Source organism: Fusarium keratoplasticum, chromosome 7 (genome assembly GCF_025433545.1).
Source record: "Fusarium keratoplasticum isolate Fu6.1 chromosome 7, whole genome shotgun sequence".
In the NCBI taxonomy this organism is placed as follows: Eukaryota; Fungi; Ascomycota; class Sordariomycetes; order Hypocreales; family Nectriaceae; genus Fusarium; species Fusarium keratoplasticum.
In genome coordinates, this window is record NC_070535.1 from 1,727,389 (window position 1) to 1,743,958 (window position 16,570).

Here is a 16,570-nt window from a genome sequence, read left to right on the forward strand (position 1 = left end):
GGAAATATATTGAATCAGGTGAACTTGCCTTCAAGGCTCCTTCGTTCCGGCTGCGGGGTTGCGGCTGAGAGACTCAACACTGCGTCGTCGGGAAACGAGACGGGATTGCAAGGAACATGCAGGACATTCACTAGTGAACGATCAAGAAGACTAGCGAGCCCTGCCCTTGGTTGGTGAATTGCTCGCTTGTTCCACTTAGTCATGCCACAAACTCGCGACCTTACCAACTTTGTTGCCCCAGGTTCAACCAACGTGACCCCATGGGGAACGGTGGGATCGACCGCGATGGTAGCACCACACCCGCTCAACCAAGTCTAACGCTTTGAGTCTGGAGACTTCTGAGCCTCGGGTAACCGGTGCCTTGCGACCAACTACTTAAATGATACCGTCCCCGTTGTAACCGCAACACATCCTCCAACACTAGTCCAACTCGCACACAGAGCATCTTCCCAACGCAACTCTTCAAGACCAGCAATCGTATCGGAATGTCTGCACCGGGCAGAAACTCGGCCGCCAAGCCTCCATCTCTTGCAGGAGAGCATGATGAGATGGCCAAGCCGATCGAACATGTTACCCAGGTTGAAACATCCTCTGCAGCTCTCGCAGAGGCCCTTGCTCAGAAGGGAAAGCTCTCGGGCAAGGCTCTGGCTCGCCTTTACGTCGTCATGACTGTCGGCTATCTCGTCTCGACTATTCAAGGTTTTGGTAAGCTATGGTCTTTGTGGAACAAGTTAACCCGTTGACTAACGTGACTCAGATGGTTCTCTCATGGGAGCTATCAATGCAATGAAACCTTACCAGGAGTCATTTGGCCTTGATGGCAGCGGTTCATCCACCGGTATTGTCTTCATCATCTACAACTTAGCTCAGCTTGCCGCGTTCCCGTTTGTGGCGTACATCTCTGACGTACACGGTCGACGGCCATGCATCTTTATCGGGTGTCTTGTGATCCTGATCGGTACTGCTATTCAGGGCTCTGCCCACAGTCTTGGCCAGTTTATCGGAGGCAGATTTGTCCTTGGCTTTGGGGCCATTGTCGCGCACGGAGCAGGCCCAGCGTACACTGTCGAGCTTGCGCACCCTGCGTATCGAGGCTTGACTGCTGGCATGTATGTGTCGTTTCCAACTCAATCATCTTGAGGGTGCTGACATCTGAGTAGGTATAACAACTTTTGGTGGGTTGGAAATATCTTGGCAGGCTGGGTTACTTATGGTACCAATCTGTGAGTATTTTCTATTTTTCTCCCGTGGTATTCGCTAACTCGGGCCTAAAGGCATGTTAAAACTTCATGGGCATGGCGAATTCCCACCATCCTACAGGCCGGCTTCCCCTCAATCGCCATGGCCCTCGTCCTCTTCCTCCCTGAGTCTCCCCGCTGGTTGATCTCCAAAGACAGAACCGAGGAGGCACTAGCCATCTTCGCCAAGTATCACGGTGAAGGAGACCCTAACTCGCCCATCGTCCAGCTACAGTATCAGCAGATCTTGGAAGAACACACCCACGAGGAACCTGGTCGCTGGTGGGATTACCGTGAACTTGTCAATACTCGATCTGCGCGGTACCGGATCATGCTTGTTGTTGCCACAGCTTTTTTTGGCCAGTGGTCGGGTAACAATGTCATCTCGTACTTTCTTGTGAGTCTTCGTTTCGGAACAATTGTCGAGTATCTTCTGACAAGTGATGATAGCCCGAGATGTTAAAGAAGGCTGGCATGACCAACTCGAACACTCAATTGCTCATCAACGCCATCAACGCAGTCATCTGTTGGGTCGCTGCCATGTGCGGCTCCATGGTCCTTGACAAATTCGGCCGTCGAAGAATGATGATGAGCGGTCTTACAGGATGTCTCGCCGCATATATCATGCTGACCGGCTTCGCGGCAAACTCGGACAAGCACAAGGATCTCGTGTATGGACTCATCGTCGCCGTGTATCTGTTTGGCATTTGCTTCGCCACCGGCATGACGCCCAGTGCTACACTCTACCCCATGGAGTGTCTTCCAAACCGGACTCGTGCCAAGGGATCTTCCATCAAGTTTGTGTTTATGAACATTGCGACAATGACCAACACGTACGGCATCAGTGTTGGCATCAAGGAGATTGGATGGAAACTATACCTAGTTTACATCGTCTGGATCGCGATCGAGATTACTTTCATGTACTTTTTCTTTGTCGAGACAAAGGGCAAGAACCTGGAGGAGCTGTCTGAGATCTTTGAGGCCAAGAACCCCCGAAAGGCCAGCACTAAGAAGCTTGTGGTTGCCCTCGATGAGACTGGCCATGTCGTGGACATTAAGGAGGCAAAGAAGGATTGATTGCAGCTACAGTGGGAGCTTCAAGTAGGAGGTTGAGCAGAACCACCGGTTCAGATATGTATCCCAGTTATGCTAGGATATGTAATTATGTACTGGCACAAAGCATAATAACCTTGTGCTATGTACGCTTGTGTAGTACATTAGTTATGAAGTACTTGCTAAGAACGGAATAGTCTCTCAAGTTGTTTTCATGGCGTCACTGAAGCCAGCGTTTAACAGGGAAACATACACATATCAGCTATCGCCACTCTCCTCAAGTTTAAAATTTATCCGTCAGATATTCCATCTAAGGTCTAGATTAAATATTATATGAAATTATCCCGACATTATTTTTTGTCTCAATACACATCGTTCTTTTAGCATGAGAGCTCATCTTAGATCTTGAGCCGGTCTCTCCGTCTGGCTACCCTATGGCGGGATAACTTCAACTGAAGCCTGCCCTTCAATACCATCAGATAACTGTCGTTTGTTGTTGTAGCTGATACGCTGTTCAAAAATATCAAGAAACACCATTCGCAACAAATATGTGTAGAAATGTCAAGCCTACTTGATCGAGATCCAAAAGGTCAATTTTTTAATTTGAAATGTTTAGACATCCACTGAGCTAGGCAACTGATAGTTGCACGACAGTAAGCTGTAAGATTCTATTTCCAGCGAGGTGAACTTAAAGTAAGACGCAAAACTAGGTCCCTGCTACACTTCGCCACCAATGCTATAGATACACATGCAGTAGTATGTACAAGTTGAATGCACCAACCCTGATTCTATTTTATTTACCTGAATCCAGCGCAGACATCGCGGTAGACGTTCTTCTCAAGTCCAGCAGCATCCTTGGGGATATAGTCCAGAGCAGTAGCATGAGAGTAAGTCCAGCGAGGGTCATTGAGCTCAGTCTTCCAGGTCCAGTACACCCACCCGTCCATACCGGGACTCTCGTACAGCTGCTGCTGAGCGGTAAAAAACTTGTTGAAAAAGTCCTTGTTGTGCCAGTCCACGTTGGAGGTCATGCTCCACTCGCCCGTGATGGCAAAGTCCTGGCCGCTGATGACGCGCGAGTCGGTGCAGGCGCTGTGCATCAGCTTGTACTGGTCACCGCGGTCGTTGTTGTTCAGGGCGAAGCCGATGTAGTTGTGGTCGTCGAAGCCGGTGAAGGGGTCGTTGGCGATGCTGGCCTGGGTGCGGGCGTCACCAGAGTCCCACTTCTTGGACATGAACTGCACGTGGAGCTTCTTGCTGTTGGGGACGTTGAGGGAAGCTTCAGCATCGCGAACGGCCTTGAGAGCACCGGGGTAGTACTTCTGGACCAGGCCGGGGTCTTGGCCGGGGGCTGGGTAACGGTTGCCTCCGTCGTGGCGGGAGACGGGCTCGTTGAGGACCTCGATCATACCGACGGTTCGGTAAGCGTTGTTGCTGTGGATGCGCTTGGTCATCCAGGTGAGCCACTTCTGGGCACGACCAAAGTTGTAGTCGTTGTAGAAGCCAGCAGGCTTGTTGTTCTGGCCGGTGAAGACGTCCTCCTGCTGACCACCGGGAGCACCGTGGAGATCAATGATGACATAGAGGCCGAGCTCGGCAGCCTTGTTGACAACGGCGTCAAGGTAGGGCAGCATACGATTGCCATCGGCAAAAGGCTCGCTGGCCTTGTCGACAATGTCGACGTAGGACCAGTAACCGATGGGGATACGGATGGTGTTCAGACCGACATCGTGGACGGACTGGACGGTGGCCGTGTTGATCCAGTTCTTCCAGTGAGTCTCAAAGGCCTGGTTGCCAGCCTCGCGATTGCTTCCAGAGTAATGCTCCCGCATGCAGTCAAATTCAGAGACGGATTGACCGCACTTCATGTTGTTCTCCCACTCATTTCGCTGCAGCCAAGGTTCGCAGACGAGCCAGCCTAGAATTAATCAGATTTGCGTCAAGAACATATATTCATGAAGGATACTTGCCACCGAAGTTGACACCACGGATCTTGTTGATGCCGGGAGCAAGAGAAGGCTCGAAGCGCTTGCCAAGCTGCTCAAAGCGAGCAGTCAGGTTAAAAGCCGCCAAGTCCTGCTCGTGAGGGAGCCATGCGTGGACGGCGTTGAAGAGAAGAAACGAAACCAAGCTCGAGTACTGCATCTTGAAGGCTGAGAGATGGCTGATCGATGTCTGTAGATCCTGTTTCCTGGGGATAGGCTCAGCCTCTATTTATTCCACCAGTGATGACTCTGTCTCGTGTTCACAGCCCCAAAGCAGCTGACCCCATTGGCACCATACAAGGATAGACAGCTGCAACGTTGTTCCTGTTAATGTAGCAGAAATAGTTAACTTGGCTGCTTTGGGCAGGTAAATTAAGGGTCTATGCTCGCAAAAAGTTGCTGCAAGTTGGAGTCTGCCTTTGGAATCATAGGCATCTTCGCATGAACTTTTCTCCCCCTTCGGCCCTTTTCACCCAAGTGCTGATGACCTTTGGTCATGGGGGCCGCAGCAATGGGAGCCCAAGGTCGTATCCTTTCCCTGTCAGTAATCAGTTAACAAGCCACTAGAAAGCAAGACATTCAGGCGCAGATCCCATTCATCTCATGGCTGCGCAGTTGGGCAGGTGCTTGAGCCAGAGCAGCCTTGAAAGTGGGCGCAGGCGGCCGACGGCATAGACGGCCTTCTACGCTTGGTCAAGCGTCCTCCCGGGATCAACGGACGAGGCTTGCAGGGGATACCGGTGCAAATCATCCGCTAAACCCCTGTAGCTAGCCAATCGCATTCAAGACGTAACAACAGACCAATCACCTTCCAGGGCGCCTTGTTTCAGGTCTGTTATTAGTGCAGAAGGTCTGGACTTGCTTGTTTCCATTCATTTTGTGGTGAAAAAGTACTTTAGAAGGGGCGCCTCCTGCACAGATCTGAGATTAAATGTTCCAGCCTTGTGGCACTGCTGGTCCTTTCTCGAGGGATGATACCCGAAGAAGTAACTGCGGCCCGCGACTCGGACTCAAGTCCGAGGGAGCAGACTTTGAAGATATTCAGAAGTCGAGCCAGCATGGTGGGCTCAGGTCGTGTTTTGGCTTACTGGGTACGGAGTAGGCATGGCTGACATGAGCCAGACTGACCTTGTCCATATGCCAAGTTTTGCTGTGATCTTCAGCCAACAGGCAAGACACGCATGATCGGACCTCTTCTTTACTAATCAATCATTCTCAGTTGCCCCGAATGCCGCTCAGACTGGCCAGTCGGCTCCCACTGACTCCAGACCGCTCTGCAGGCCGCTCCAGTCCGCTCGAGCCCGCTCCATCCCGGTCCAGAGTTTCCCAAAGTCCCACGTGATCGTCCATTGATCAAAGGATACATTTCAACCCGTCAGCGCTAGATGAGCATTGAGCATCTGCTCCCTGCCTTGGACGTCCGTTAACTCCGCCGGAGGCGGCTACTAGGCTCATTCGAGTCTGGCCACAGCGGTTAGATTAAGACTAGTAGCCAATCTCGTCATAGATCGTAGCTCAAAATTATCTTCAAGTGCCGTGAGCCGGGTTTGGCTGTGATGATCCAAAAGTCTGGCGTTGTGTCGCTCCCAAAGAAAGGAAGTGATTGTCGTCAACGTGTCTCTTGTCTCCCCGCCAAGACGGCAGGCTACAGGCAGATCGTTACCAACAGGCTGAATCCTGCCTCGGCCGTTAGAAAAACAAGCCTTTCCAAACTCCGCCACTAGTCGACAACGGGACGAAGCCGCCCGCAGCCCTACAAGGATGAGTGGGCTGACGACGTTGAACAATTGCTCGGGGCTCGTCGGACCTGCAGCCAGTAGAAGCATGATTCAAGTGCCGGCTTACCCTGGCAAGTTGAGGGTAAGATTTAAGCCTTTTCCAGCCCAATCGACGGGTACGACTTCCTTGTGGAGGGAGCCCTGGTCGTGATTGGCAACGGCTCGGTTAAGAAGATGAGGAGGATAACAGGCTGGTGATATCCCTCATTCATCGTGCGCGGTGCTCCTCTTTTTTCTTTAACTTTGTCGAAGCACTGCTGGTTTACTCCAAACGTCAAACATGGCTACCCAAGTGAGTCTTTTGACTGCTGCTTGCTTGGTGAAGAATGCTCTAACATACCCTTTTTAGTTCGACACTTCGCCTGAGGTGGTGCACAATCCTTCCGATCATCTCCCACAGGTCTACGATGCCGGAAACTCGACTCATTCAGGTTACCCATACGCCAGTTACACCTCCCCGAGCAGCGATGTGCCGCCTCCCTTCGAGCGTAACGATTCCCAAACCCGAACACCGCCTCTGAACGACAAGGAAGCCGCACAAGACCCGGCACCAACCTTAGCAGCAGTTAGCGAACGCGAAAAGTCACGGATATGTGGATGCCCGGTCATAGTGTTCGTCCTCATCACGGCTCTGGCTGTCGCTGTCGCTGCCGTGATTGGATTGGCTGCTGCAACTGGTGTAGCTGTGAAGAAGTCAAATGATTCGGACGCCAAGCTTAACGCTCTGCGTGAATCTTATGCCGCTGTCTCCTATGCCGCCGCTGCAACCGCTGCTACTGTCACTGTCACGAGTACTGCGCCTGCTTCGACAGATGTGGATCAGGAGGAGCTCACCAGCGGCTGCTCCAACAAGAAGGACACGACCACGGGAACCGTGTACACATCCAAGTGTAAGCTCCATCAAGCCGCTGAGCTTAAGAAGAGTTAACTAACCATTCATAGTCATGAAAAAGGCCCAATTCACCTTTTACTGCAATACAAACGCCCCTAACGATCCCATCTTCTCAGTCTTCGCCACCAACCTGAACGGATGCATCGAAGCCTGTAACGCCTGGAACAGCTACAACACTACCCAACAAACCTGCGAAGGCGTCTCGTTTGTGCCGTTCTGGGCGAGAATAGGAAACGCTGCCACCAACAACGCTCCTGGTGATTGCTACCTCAAGCCTGGTCCACAGGATCGAGATGGTCTGGAGGATGCTAAGGGCACGCATGCAGCGTTGTTGAAGAACTGAGGAGTAAGGTGGTTCACTGATATTCTTGGAATTGTATAACGATAGGAAGTTACTTGGGTTGGAACAACTGCCTTTAGCCGTGGCGAGGAGTCGAGTTTTAGCTACTGATGGGGTTTATCAGAGTGCTCGATGATGGGCCATTAATTGAACTTTTAATCAAACCAGGTCATGTCCTGAATCACCCCCCTTCTACGAACATCTTGCTTCCGTTATCCAGGTCTAAGGGTTCGCTACTGTCTGATGGCTGGGTTCCGTCATTCGCGATATGATGGCTCTTATGTCTTAGGGTATAGGCCAGCGCCCGCAAAACCCATTTGGCGTGAAGCCAGAAATATTCATCCCATTCAGTTGTATCGCCTCGCTCAGAACACAGGAAAATTATTGGACTCTAGAGATATGATCCGCAGCCTCCTGACTTGGGCCTACGGAATATCGCTCAACACTCTCGAGGCCACCCATCACCCGACGTAGACGCCTGTCCAAACAACGCCTGACCTTGACGATTTTTTTCTGTCTTTGCTGATGTTTGGCGGACAATCTTCTTCCGAACGCTATACGATCCAGGGTGGGCAGTTCCGAGACGTGAATGTCTTGGCACACTAACCATGCTCACTCATCCCTTCCAAACTTCACTGGCTTACGGCAGCCACGTTGTTTCATGCTGCTGACCACTTCTGGAAGGGAATGACAGCTGCAGGGGCCCTGTACCTTGCAGACTGCAAGAGCCCTCTGAAAAGCTATTCGTCTGCTCGGATTATTGTCCCTTGACATGCCGGGGCCCAGGACCATTATGCTGAGGTGACATACGAACGTTAATTTGACTTGGGGTAGACTTGCATCTCCCTCGTGCAGTTGATCAGCTCAAGAAAGGCCGTATCATTGGCCTTAAGGGTCTCACTCCTGACGCCACCGTAATCTTATGATAATTCAAAGAAGCGACAAAGACGCTCGTATGGTACATGCATTTCAGCTCGTATGAGGCGCCCACCAATCACTCGATGGGAAAGCCGACGAGATGAGCTGAAGATTCAGATCTGGGAAAGGCCAGTTCTCACTCGGAGGGTGTTGTAGGGAAGCCAAACCCAAGTCCACCTTCTCATCGGCTTCGCCTCCATTCTCTGTACAAGCTGAGATATGTGCCTCTGCTATGCTGTAGAGGTATTTGCAAAACTCATATGGTCTTTCACACGACCTGGCTAGACTGCTCGTCTGGGCCATGACGTCTAGTGATCCCTTGAGCAAGTCAAGGTCGCCGGTGTCGGAATTTGTGATGCAGTGCAGGAATATTACGACGAAAGGAGTAAGGGGACAGTAAACATGAACCCTGAAGCTTCTTAGCATTCATGCACCAGAATAGGGGAGCTTTTCGTTGTTCTGCTGACATACCACACCGCAAAGAATGCCAACGATTGGGGCTCCAATAGGGAATATTGGGCATGCACCGACACGTGTGACTGCAGGCCGCTTTTGGCTGCTTCAAGGCAAGGATCAGATATAATTCTGACCGAGGTCGAGAGGTCGGGAGCATGGTGGACAAGCGTCAGAGTAGAGTAGTAAGAAACATCGACTGGCCCAAACGTGTTGTCAAAGAGCTTCTTGTTGTATGCTTTCGAAGTGTCCAGTTGATTCCATGACTCATGCCAATTAGAGAGCTGCTTAGTTGTTTCATCCACGATGATTTGTCTGTCTGCGGTGCTGCGTCTGCGCGAGGCTGGGGAGTAGAGGTTCTCGTATATGCTTGCCTGGATCCTCGCGTAATCGATAAACATCCACAATGAAGTGTCCCATGACTCTCGTCCAGGGTCAGAAGAGATAGCATATGGGTCGAGATCGACATCCAGGTCTTGGATAGTTGAAGTTCTCCCTAGACTGAGAACAGTACTCTTGTCTGAGAAATAGATGCTCCAGAAGAGCCGACGAACTCTGTCTGCTTCATCTGGAGGCATTGCTGCTACTACATGCTCCCTGTGGTAGCCAAGGACGAGGCAATGCCGTGCAGCAGTCGAGGACAAGCGCCACTGAAGTGCAATGTCCCCTTCAGTTTGGGCCTTTTGGGCCTGTATCAAATGTCAACAGACGGTGGCCTTCTGGGCTCGGTTAGGACGAGAGGGAGACTTGCCGCCATGCACAGCACTAGACAATGCTCAAAGGTCGAGACCATGTTAACCTCATATGTTTCTATTCCCGTGAGCTGGTTCTCCTTGCAAACAACCAGGTATTTTGCAACTTCTTCTTCAGAAAATTCTGGCCGCGGGAAACACTCAAGGGTGCATAAAATCACGGCGAGCATAGCGTTCAACAGGGTTAGTTCTCCAACTGTGACAGCTTGTACTGGGAAGTATACGCGACGACACAAATCCTCGACTTGTCTCATGTCTATTGGGAAGTATAAAGTCAACAGGCAATCTGAACCTGAGCTGCGGATTAGGACAGGCAGAGACGAGAGGGCGACAACATATTGGGACCTACCTTGCACTGCGCGCAACAAGCGAATGACGAAATCAGCTGGAGGCAAGTTTCCCTGCAATGTTATGCTTGTAGATGGCTTCCATTCTCGGCACTGAGGTGTATCTCCGTCGGACGCCTTGCGTTCGAGGAGCTTGCGTAGACCAGAGATTTTGTCAACGACCTGGGGTGACCCAATACCAGCCAGTGACCCAAACTCGGTGATATCAGTTGCAAGAAGAGCTTGCTTTCTAAATGAAGAGTCTCCCTCAAGCGATGCTAGGTCTATATGGCACGGGCTGGGTTGTGGTGTTAACTGGGCCAATGTCGGTGAGAGTACAGTTGATGTGGTGGCGGCTTCAGAGACCTGAGTGTTACGATCTGATGATAAACTGTTGAGCTGTTGCTCGAGAGCAGTCACTCTTTTGCGCAGTGATTCAATGCTGTCTTGGTCTCTGGAAAGACAACTCATCGTCAGGACAAGGCTCAACTATCTGGAACGACCCTGGGCCTACCTTTCCGGCACCGATCTTGCGTGTGTCGAACGGCGAGTAACATCTTTGGTACTTTCTTGGCAGGTGATCTTTGATGTGATGCAATTGGTACAAGGGATCTCTCGACTGCAGCGTATCTAAGCTGGGTTAGTAACCGATGCACCTTGCCGGCCGGCAGTCAGCTTTCTGGGGTTCGGCCTACCTTGCGGATCCGGCAGTTCCGGCACTGAGGATACCATTAGCTGAGACAAGAAGGATCAAGATAAGCGAATCCCACTCACAGCTCTTGGGACTATGTTGGTAGTGGAGCCCATGGATGATTCTGTGTAGGTAGATAAGCCGATGGAAGTTGTAATGAGAGAACGTACGACCTTGCGTGTCGGGATTTTTAAGACGCGGGACGGAGGGCACGCGTTCCACGGGAAGCGCGGGGTCCGGAGCCGGGAGTGACGGAATGAAGATCGCCAAAAGCGGAATCGGTCTATCTCCGATCGAGTCTAGAGCCTCAGGATGTGTGGAGACTGGAGTGTCGGTCTGGGGAAGGCTATTTCAGGGGATATGGGGAAAAGTGAGAATTGGATAGATCTGTCTGGCCAGAATAGATGGCACCGTTGATAGAATGAGGGTCGGAAGTTTATGTCTTAAAAATTGAGTCAGGGTCAAGCAAGAGTGGTCATAAGACGCGCAAACCACTTCCTCGGTTAAAATAGCTACATGCTAGATTCTACAGACGCTTCAAGACTCGCTTCCTATTCTCCTCCAACTGCCGTGTCACACTATGCGTTGGCACCAGCCCGTCAAACCCATGAGGGAGACCGGGATAGAGATGACACTCTGCCTCCACACCGGCTTCGATGAACTTCTGAACATAGGCTAGGTTCTCCGCAACGAAAAGGTCAAACTGACTGGTGTCCAAATAAAGGGTCGGCAAACCAGCAGCATCCTTGAGACGGCCGGGCGCCGCAAAAACCGGGGTGTCTTCGCCTCCAGGGGTCGTTCCCAGGTAAGCTGTCCAGGCCGTCAAGTTGTCTTCTGCGTCCCATAGCTTGAAAGCACCGGGAACTTCGGAATTGGTTCTGTCATCCAGCATGGGGGAAGAAAGAATCTGCCGAGCAATTGGAGGCGACAGGTTGACGTCCCGAGCCCGGAGCGTCAATGCTGCGGCGAGACCACCCCCTGCACTCTCACCCATGACAGCAATCCGCGCTGGGTCGATGTGTAGAGCGCGCGCGTTGGAGTGAAGCCAAGTGAGGCAAGTCCAGCAGTCGTTCAATGCAGTGGGATACCGATGCTCTGGAGCCAGCCTGTAGTCGACAGAGAATGCCTGCACTCCAGTGTCGGAAACCATGTGCGCCAGTCGTTCAATACTGATCTCGGGAGTCAGAGTAATCAGTCCGCCGCCATGAGCATGAAGCACTGCTGCCGAGGGCCTGTCGGATGAATCTGTGTCCCGCTTTTTATAATGGTAAACTGGCAGCTGATAACCATCTTCTGTTGGTATCTTGACAATCTCAAAGATGACGTCGTCTGGGATGATCGGAGGTGGTGCCTTCATGGCGGCGTATCTGGCTCTTCGGCCTTCTATGTCGTGAAGCTTGAGCTTGACGACATCTTTCTGGCTCTCTAGAAGAGGTCCGATTGCGGTAATGAATTCTTGATCAACTTCAAGGACCATGTTGTCGGATTGGTAATCTTGATGGATGAGGTAGAGCGTCGAATTAGCAAATACAATGGCCTTGACTTGTATAGAATTACGGGGATTTGAGATCTCTTATTAATCTATCTTCTCCCCCGCAATTCATTGTATCTTGGCCCCGAATCTCCGGATGGAGAAGTTCTCGGCATTCCGTGGCATATCCTCCGGCTCCATCGGGGCCCGCGCGTCGCACGGCAAGCGAGCTCCAATTGCTTTCCTCTCCGCTGGTTCATGCTTATAGTTTTGTGATTCGGGGTAATCTGAAACTGGCTTCATGGACTGGAAAGCAGGCGGGTCAAGAGTGGTGACAGATCTCGACAACTCTCGTCGTCATATAAGGACACCTGGTTATCCTGACATAGACCTAGAGATCACCTATCACCAACCGAACTCACTTACCGGCTTTATATCACACGTCTCGATTCATTCCTACAAACTTCTGCATATTCGCTATCATGAACGGTCTCGTCAATTCTTCCACAGAATCCGAGGTCATCGCCGACATCATCATTGTCGGAGCTGGCTTCGGAGGCTGCTACGCCCTGCATGAGTTACGTAACATGGGCTACACTGTTAAGCTTCTCGAAGCTGGCAGTGACTTTGGCGGCGTCTGGCACTTCAACAAGTACCCAGGAGCTCGCGTCGACTCGGACACACCTCTATATCAACTGAGCTTGCCACAGGCTTGGCGCGGGTTCTCATTCCGAGAACGTTTTCCGGGCCACCAAGAACTTCGGGATTACTTTATGCACATCGCCGAAGCCCTGGACCTTCGCAAGGATGCCATTTTCAACACCAGGGTGATCGATGCCAAGTTCAACACCGAGTCCAACGGCTGGGTCCTTCGGGCCGAGAATGGACTTGTGACCAAGTCTCGGTACGTGGTCTTCGCCACTGGCACAACTAATAAGCCGTATATTCCAAGCTTTCCTGGGATCCACAGCTTCTCCGGCAAAGTCATCCATCCTGCAGCTTGGCCCGACAACCTTAATTTGAAGGGCAAAAAGATAGGCTTGGTGGGCCAAGGCGCATCAGGACTGCAAATCTTGCAGGATATCGCCAAGGAGGACTGCGACGTCACCGTCTTTGTCAGAAACCCGCCCACGGCCCTCCCCATGAATCAGAGATCCCTGTCTCATGAAGAGTCTGAAGAGCTCAAGAACTCGTATGAGGCCTTGTTTTACCACGGAAAGTATCGTGACGAAGCGGGATACTCATTCAACACACCGGTCGGTTCGTTCTATCATACCACGCCCGAGGAGCGTAGGGAGCGATATGAGGAACTGTGGTCGAGAGGATCATACGCCTTTCTGGTATCCATGTACGCAGAGCACCATTACGACAAGCAGTCAAACGCCGAACTGTACCAGTTCTGGGTTGAAAAGGTCAGGGCCCGAATTAGTGATCCTTCCAAGCGCGACATCATGGCGCCTCTGGAGCAATTTCAATGGATCGGCGCCAAGAGGCCAAACCTTGAGATGGACTATTACGAAACGCTCGATCAACCCAACGTCAAACTGGTCAGCCTCAAGAAATCGACAATCAAGGAATTTGTGTCCGACGGTATTCTCACTTCGACCGAAGGTGTCGACGAACATCACGAGCTGGACTTGGTCATAGTGGCTACGGGATACGATTCCGTGACCGGAAGTCTCTACGAGATGAATGTCACAGATAAGACTGGTACCAAGTTGAAGGAGAATTGGAAGGATGGAATCTACACGTGGCTCGGGATGATGGCTCCTGGGCTTCCAAACGCCTTTATGCTCTATGGACCGCAGGCACCCTCGGGTCTAGCCAACGGACCACCTTTCCTTGAGCTTCAGGTGGAATGGCTAGTCAAGTTCTTGCAGAAACTCGAGAAAGAGAAGGCCACAACTGTCGAGGTTTCAAGCGAGGCTGCAGTAGAGTACCGCCAAAAGAATATTGACGCATATGGCCACTCGCTTATGAGCGAAACGCCCTCTTGGTGGAACGGCTCAAACATTCCTGGCAAGAACAAAGAACCTCTTTTCTGGGTTGGAGGTCTTCAAGCTTGGAGACAGGAGAGCCTGAAGGGATTGGAGGATTGGTCGCGATTTGTCTTGACAAAGAAGTGATGAAACTCACTACCATGTTCTAGTAGAATTATAACTACTATTGCTTTGAATTGATCTCCAATCACTGTTCCGCATCTATCAGCCTCATGTGATTCGTTGTGCTTCGCAAATCGTGCGAACTGTGGAACCTGGGCGCAGAGTGGTCGAGGCTCTATAACGTTAAACTCGGAGGCCGCGCCTCGCGCGGGTCCAGGTTAGAAATGTAACTGGATTGCATGAGGATTAGTAATGTCTAGAATTTCAATAGTTAGGTTAGTAAATAGTGTTGATAGAAGACCGGATGCTCCAATGGAGCCTTAAATAAGTCCAGTCGCCATCAGACTTGGGTTTGTGAGCCTCAACCGTTCTTCTGTCTTTCGTCAACAACAACTCAGATTTTGGAAACTTACCCTCAATTCAGAATGAAGATCCTGATCGTTGGCGGAACTGGAATGATTGGAGGGCATGCGGCTCTTCACCTCCGCTCACTAGGTCATGACGTGGCCATCGCAGGCCGTCACCATCCACCACCCAGTATTCCTGACCTCGCCCAGCTGGAGTTCGTCAAGGGGGACTTTACTGCGGGCGACTTCGGCATTGACCAACTAAGCAAGTTCGATGCCGTCGTGTTTACTGCTGGCAGCGATATACGCCACGTTCCGGAAAACACAGACGCAGACCAGCATTACCTACACGTCAATGGAACTCTCATCCCGGACTTTGCGCGCTTGGCCAAAGCGGCTGGTGTCCGCCATTTCATCCACGTTGGCAGCTTTTACTTCCACGTGGCTCCTGAATTGGTCGACAGCGTGCCATACGTGCGATCCAGAAAACTGGCTGCCGACGGCGTTGTTGCGCAGGCATCGCCCAGATTCTATGCCTGCAGTCTCGACGCTCCTTTTGTTGTCGGAACGGTCCCAGGGATGAAGGTCCCCATGTTCGATGCCTATATTAGGTATGCGAAAGGGGAGCTTCCAATCCCTCCTTCAGCACCTCCCGGAGGAACGAACTTCATCTCGGCGCAATCTCTCTCAGAAGCCATTGCAGGGGCATTGGCTAGTGGGCCCTCTGTCAGTGGCAAGGCTATACTGGTTGGGGATGAAAACTTGACCTTTGTGGCTTACTTTGAAATGTTTTTCAAAGCTGTGGGAAAGGAGACGCATTTCCCTGTGCTGGAACAAGACCATCCTTTGCTCCCAAGAGCCACGCTCTTCACAGGAACAAAGACGGTATCGTAGGAACCGGTGAAGGAAGAGCGGGAGGCCTTGGGCAGCTATCGACGTAACGATATACACAATGCCATCATTGAGATAGTTGAAGACCTGGGGCGGCAGCAGGGGTAACAAGGTCAAAGAGGGAGGCGTGGTAGGGCCGTGTCAGAAGTAGAGGACAGCTTTCGATCCTTTCAAAGACGTTTTGGGGCATATTGAGGTATTAAATAGTGTGTTGCTGTGAGGATCAAGAAAATTGGGTGTATTTTAGCCAAAGATAATCTGAAAAGGAGCATCCCCAGAAGACCATCCAAGTCTTGTTTCCGCCAACAGATAGTAAGAGTATCCAACAGGTGACACCCAGCCTACCGCCCTCATGGGTCAGAATCCTCAATTACCTCCGATAGGTAAGATTTTGTTCTTCGCCTCCGGGGTGATCCGTCATAGCAGAAGACCGACTTGACCGGATTATTACGCAGGTCCACAAGATCGCGTGAATAGGTGGTGAGCTTGCCCTTGCATCTTGTTTTTCTTGAACACGTCAATATTACCGTGCCATGCAAGTTAAAATGAGAGATGTCTTACGCATATGCCACGCACATCGTTAACTGTCTCGTGTGGATGCTCTTGACTTCAAATCCCGCGGTCCTGTGTCTCTGTCAGGAGCGTGTAGCTTGGTTTATCTATATCGTAGAAGACGTACTTCTTGTCAACGTCGTAGCAGCCCCATCCAAGTAGGTTTCTACTGGTCCCGCCGAAGTTGGGTTCCGAGTAGACTGCTCCCTGTACGGTCAAGCTTAGTAGGAGTGCTGGTTTAAGTCGGATAATGAATAGACGCACCACAGCGGTCGGATCCCCCTGACCCGCCGTCGGCCTGTTTGGGGGTGTTAAACTAGACAAGAACTTGAAGAAAATTCCTATCCAATACATCTTGTCCAGAATTTTGGAGTTTCACCGATGTTGCGTCACTCCAATGGACGTTGCGTGGAAGGAAATGAGACGGATACCCGTCAAATCGGGGCATATGATATCTTTATACTGCGTTGAAGATGGCCGTGGCCGGGATGGTTTCCGGGTCAGCAGCCCCTTACACTTAGACACATAATGAAGTGATCATTGGTAAACTATAAGAGGTATGGCTCCGATACCATCAATTTTAGTTGCATAAAACCGGGGAACCTTTTTGTTGGGGTCCATGTTGTCATTGTGTGAGGCCACTGTGTTAGCATTGGGATATGATTCTATGATTCTATGATGTGTTGATGTTGTGGTTTTTTATATAGTTGAAGCCCGGCCCTCGATGGGATAACTGAGCCAGAAGATGGATAAGATAGTTGTCATTGCGTGAAGATACGTG

General features: G+C 51.2%; 7 protein-coding genes across 7 annotated transcripts; 4 read left to right on the plus strand and 3 right to left on the minus strand.

Moving 5' to 3' along the window:
• Positions 1 to 485: 485 nt before the first annotated feature.
• On the plus strand, positions 486 to 2,315 carry NCS57_00972300 (MFS domain-containing protein; the record flags this gene model as incomplete). The annotated part of the gene is made up of 5 exons (XM_053059489.1): positions 486 to 705; positions 758 to 1,109; positions 1,161 to 1,223; positions 1,275 to 1,635; positions 1,689 to 2,315. The coding sequence occupies 5 exons, from the start codon at positions 486 to 488 to the stop codon at positions 2,313 to 2,315; spliced, it is 1,623 nt and encodes a 540-aa protein (XP_052911560.1).
• Positions 2,316 to 3,088: 773 nt separating this feature from the next.
• NCS57_00972400 (Cellulase domain-containing protein) lies at positions 3,089 to 4,436 on the minus strand (the record flags this gene model as incomplete). The annotated part of the gene is made up of 2 exons (XM_053059490.1): positions 3,089 to 4,209; positions 4,262 to 4,436. 2 exons carry the CDS (start codon positions 4,434 to 4,436, stop codon positions 3,089 to 3,091), a joined length of 1,296 nt encoding a protein of 431 aa, XP_052911561.1.
• A 1,898-nt stretch (positions 4,437 to 6,334) lies between these two features.
• Positions 6,335 to 7,289, plus strand: NCS57_00972500 (uncharacterized protein; the record flags this gene model as incomplete). The annotated part of the gene is made up of 3 exons (XM_053059491.1): positions 6,335 to 6,346; positions 6,404 to 6,944; positions 6,997 to 7,289. 3 exons carry the CDS (start codon positions 6,335 to 6,337, stop codon positions 7,287 to 7,289), a joined length of 846 nt encoding a protein of 281 aa, XP_052911562.1.
• Positions 7,290 to 8,255: 966 nt separating this feature from the next.
• Positions 8,256 to 10,542, minus strand: NCS57_00972600 (Zn(2)-C6 fungal-type domain-containing protein; the record flags this gene model as incomplete). Its single annotated transcript, XM_053059492.1, has 7 exons — positions 8,256 to 8,613; positions 8,676 to 9,346; positions 9,409 to 9,620; positions 9,759 to 10,189; positions 10,250 to 10,365; positions 10,431 to 10,454; positions 10,510 to 10,542. 7 exons carry the CDS (start codon positions 10,540 to 10,542, stop codon positions 8,256 to 8,258), a joined length of 1,845 nt encoding a protein of 614 aa, XP_052911563.1.
• Positions 10,543 to 10,952: 410 nt separating this feature from the next.
• NCS57_00972700 (Abhydrolase-3 domain-containing protein) lies at positions 10,953 to 11,903 on the minus strand (the record flags this gene model as incomplete). Its single annotated transcript, XM_053059493.1, has 1 exon — positions 10,953 to 11,903. One exon carries the CDS (start codon positions 11,901 to 11,903, stop codon positions 10,953 to 10,955), a length of 951 nt encoding a protein of 316 aa, XP_052911564.1.
• A 476-nt stretch (positions 11,904 to 12,379) lies between these two features.
• On the plus strand, positions 12,380 to 14,023 carry NCS57_00972800 (uncharacterized protein; the record flags this gene model as incomplete). Its single annotated transcript, XM_053059494.1, has 1 exon — positions 12,380 to 14,023. The coding sequence occupies one exon, from the start codon at positions 12,380 to 12,382 to the stop codon at positions 14,021 to 14,023; it is 1,644 nt and encodes a 547-aa protein (XP_052911565.1).
• A 401-nt stretch (positions 14,024 to 14,424) lies between these two features.
• Positions 14,425 to 15,240, plus strand: NCS57_00972900 (Epimerase domain-containing protein; the record flags this gene model as incomplete). Its single annotated transcript, XM_053059495.1, has 1 exon — positions 14,425 to 15,240. One exon carries the CDS (start codon positions 14,425 to 14,427, stop codon positions 15,238 to 15,240), a length of 816 nt encoding a protein of 271 aa, XP_052911566.1.
• Between the last annotated feature and the right edge of the window lie 1,330 nt (positions 15,241 to 16,570).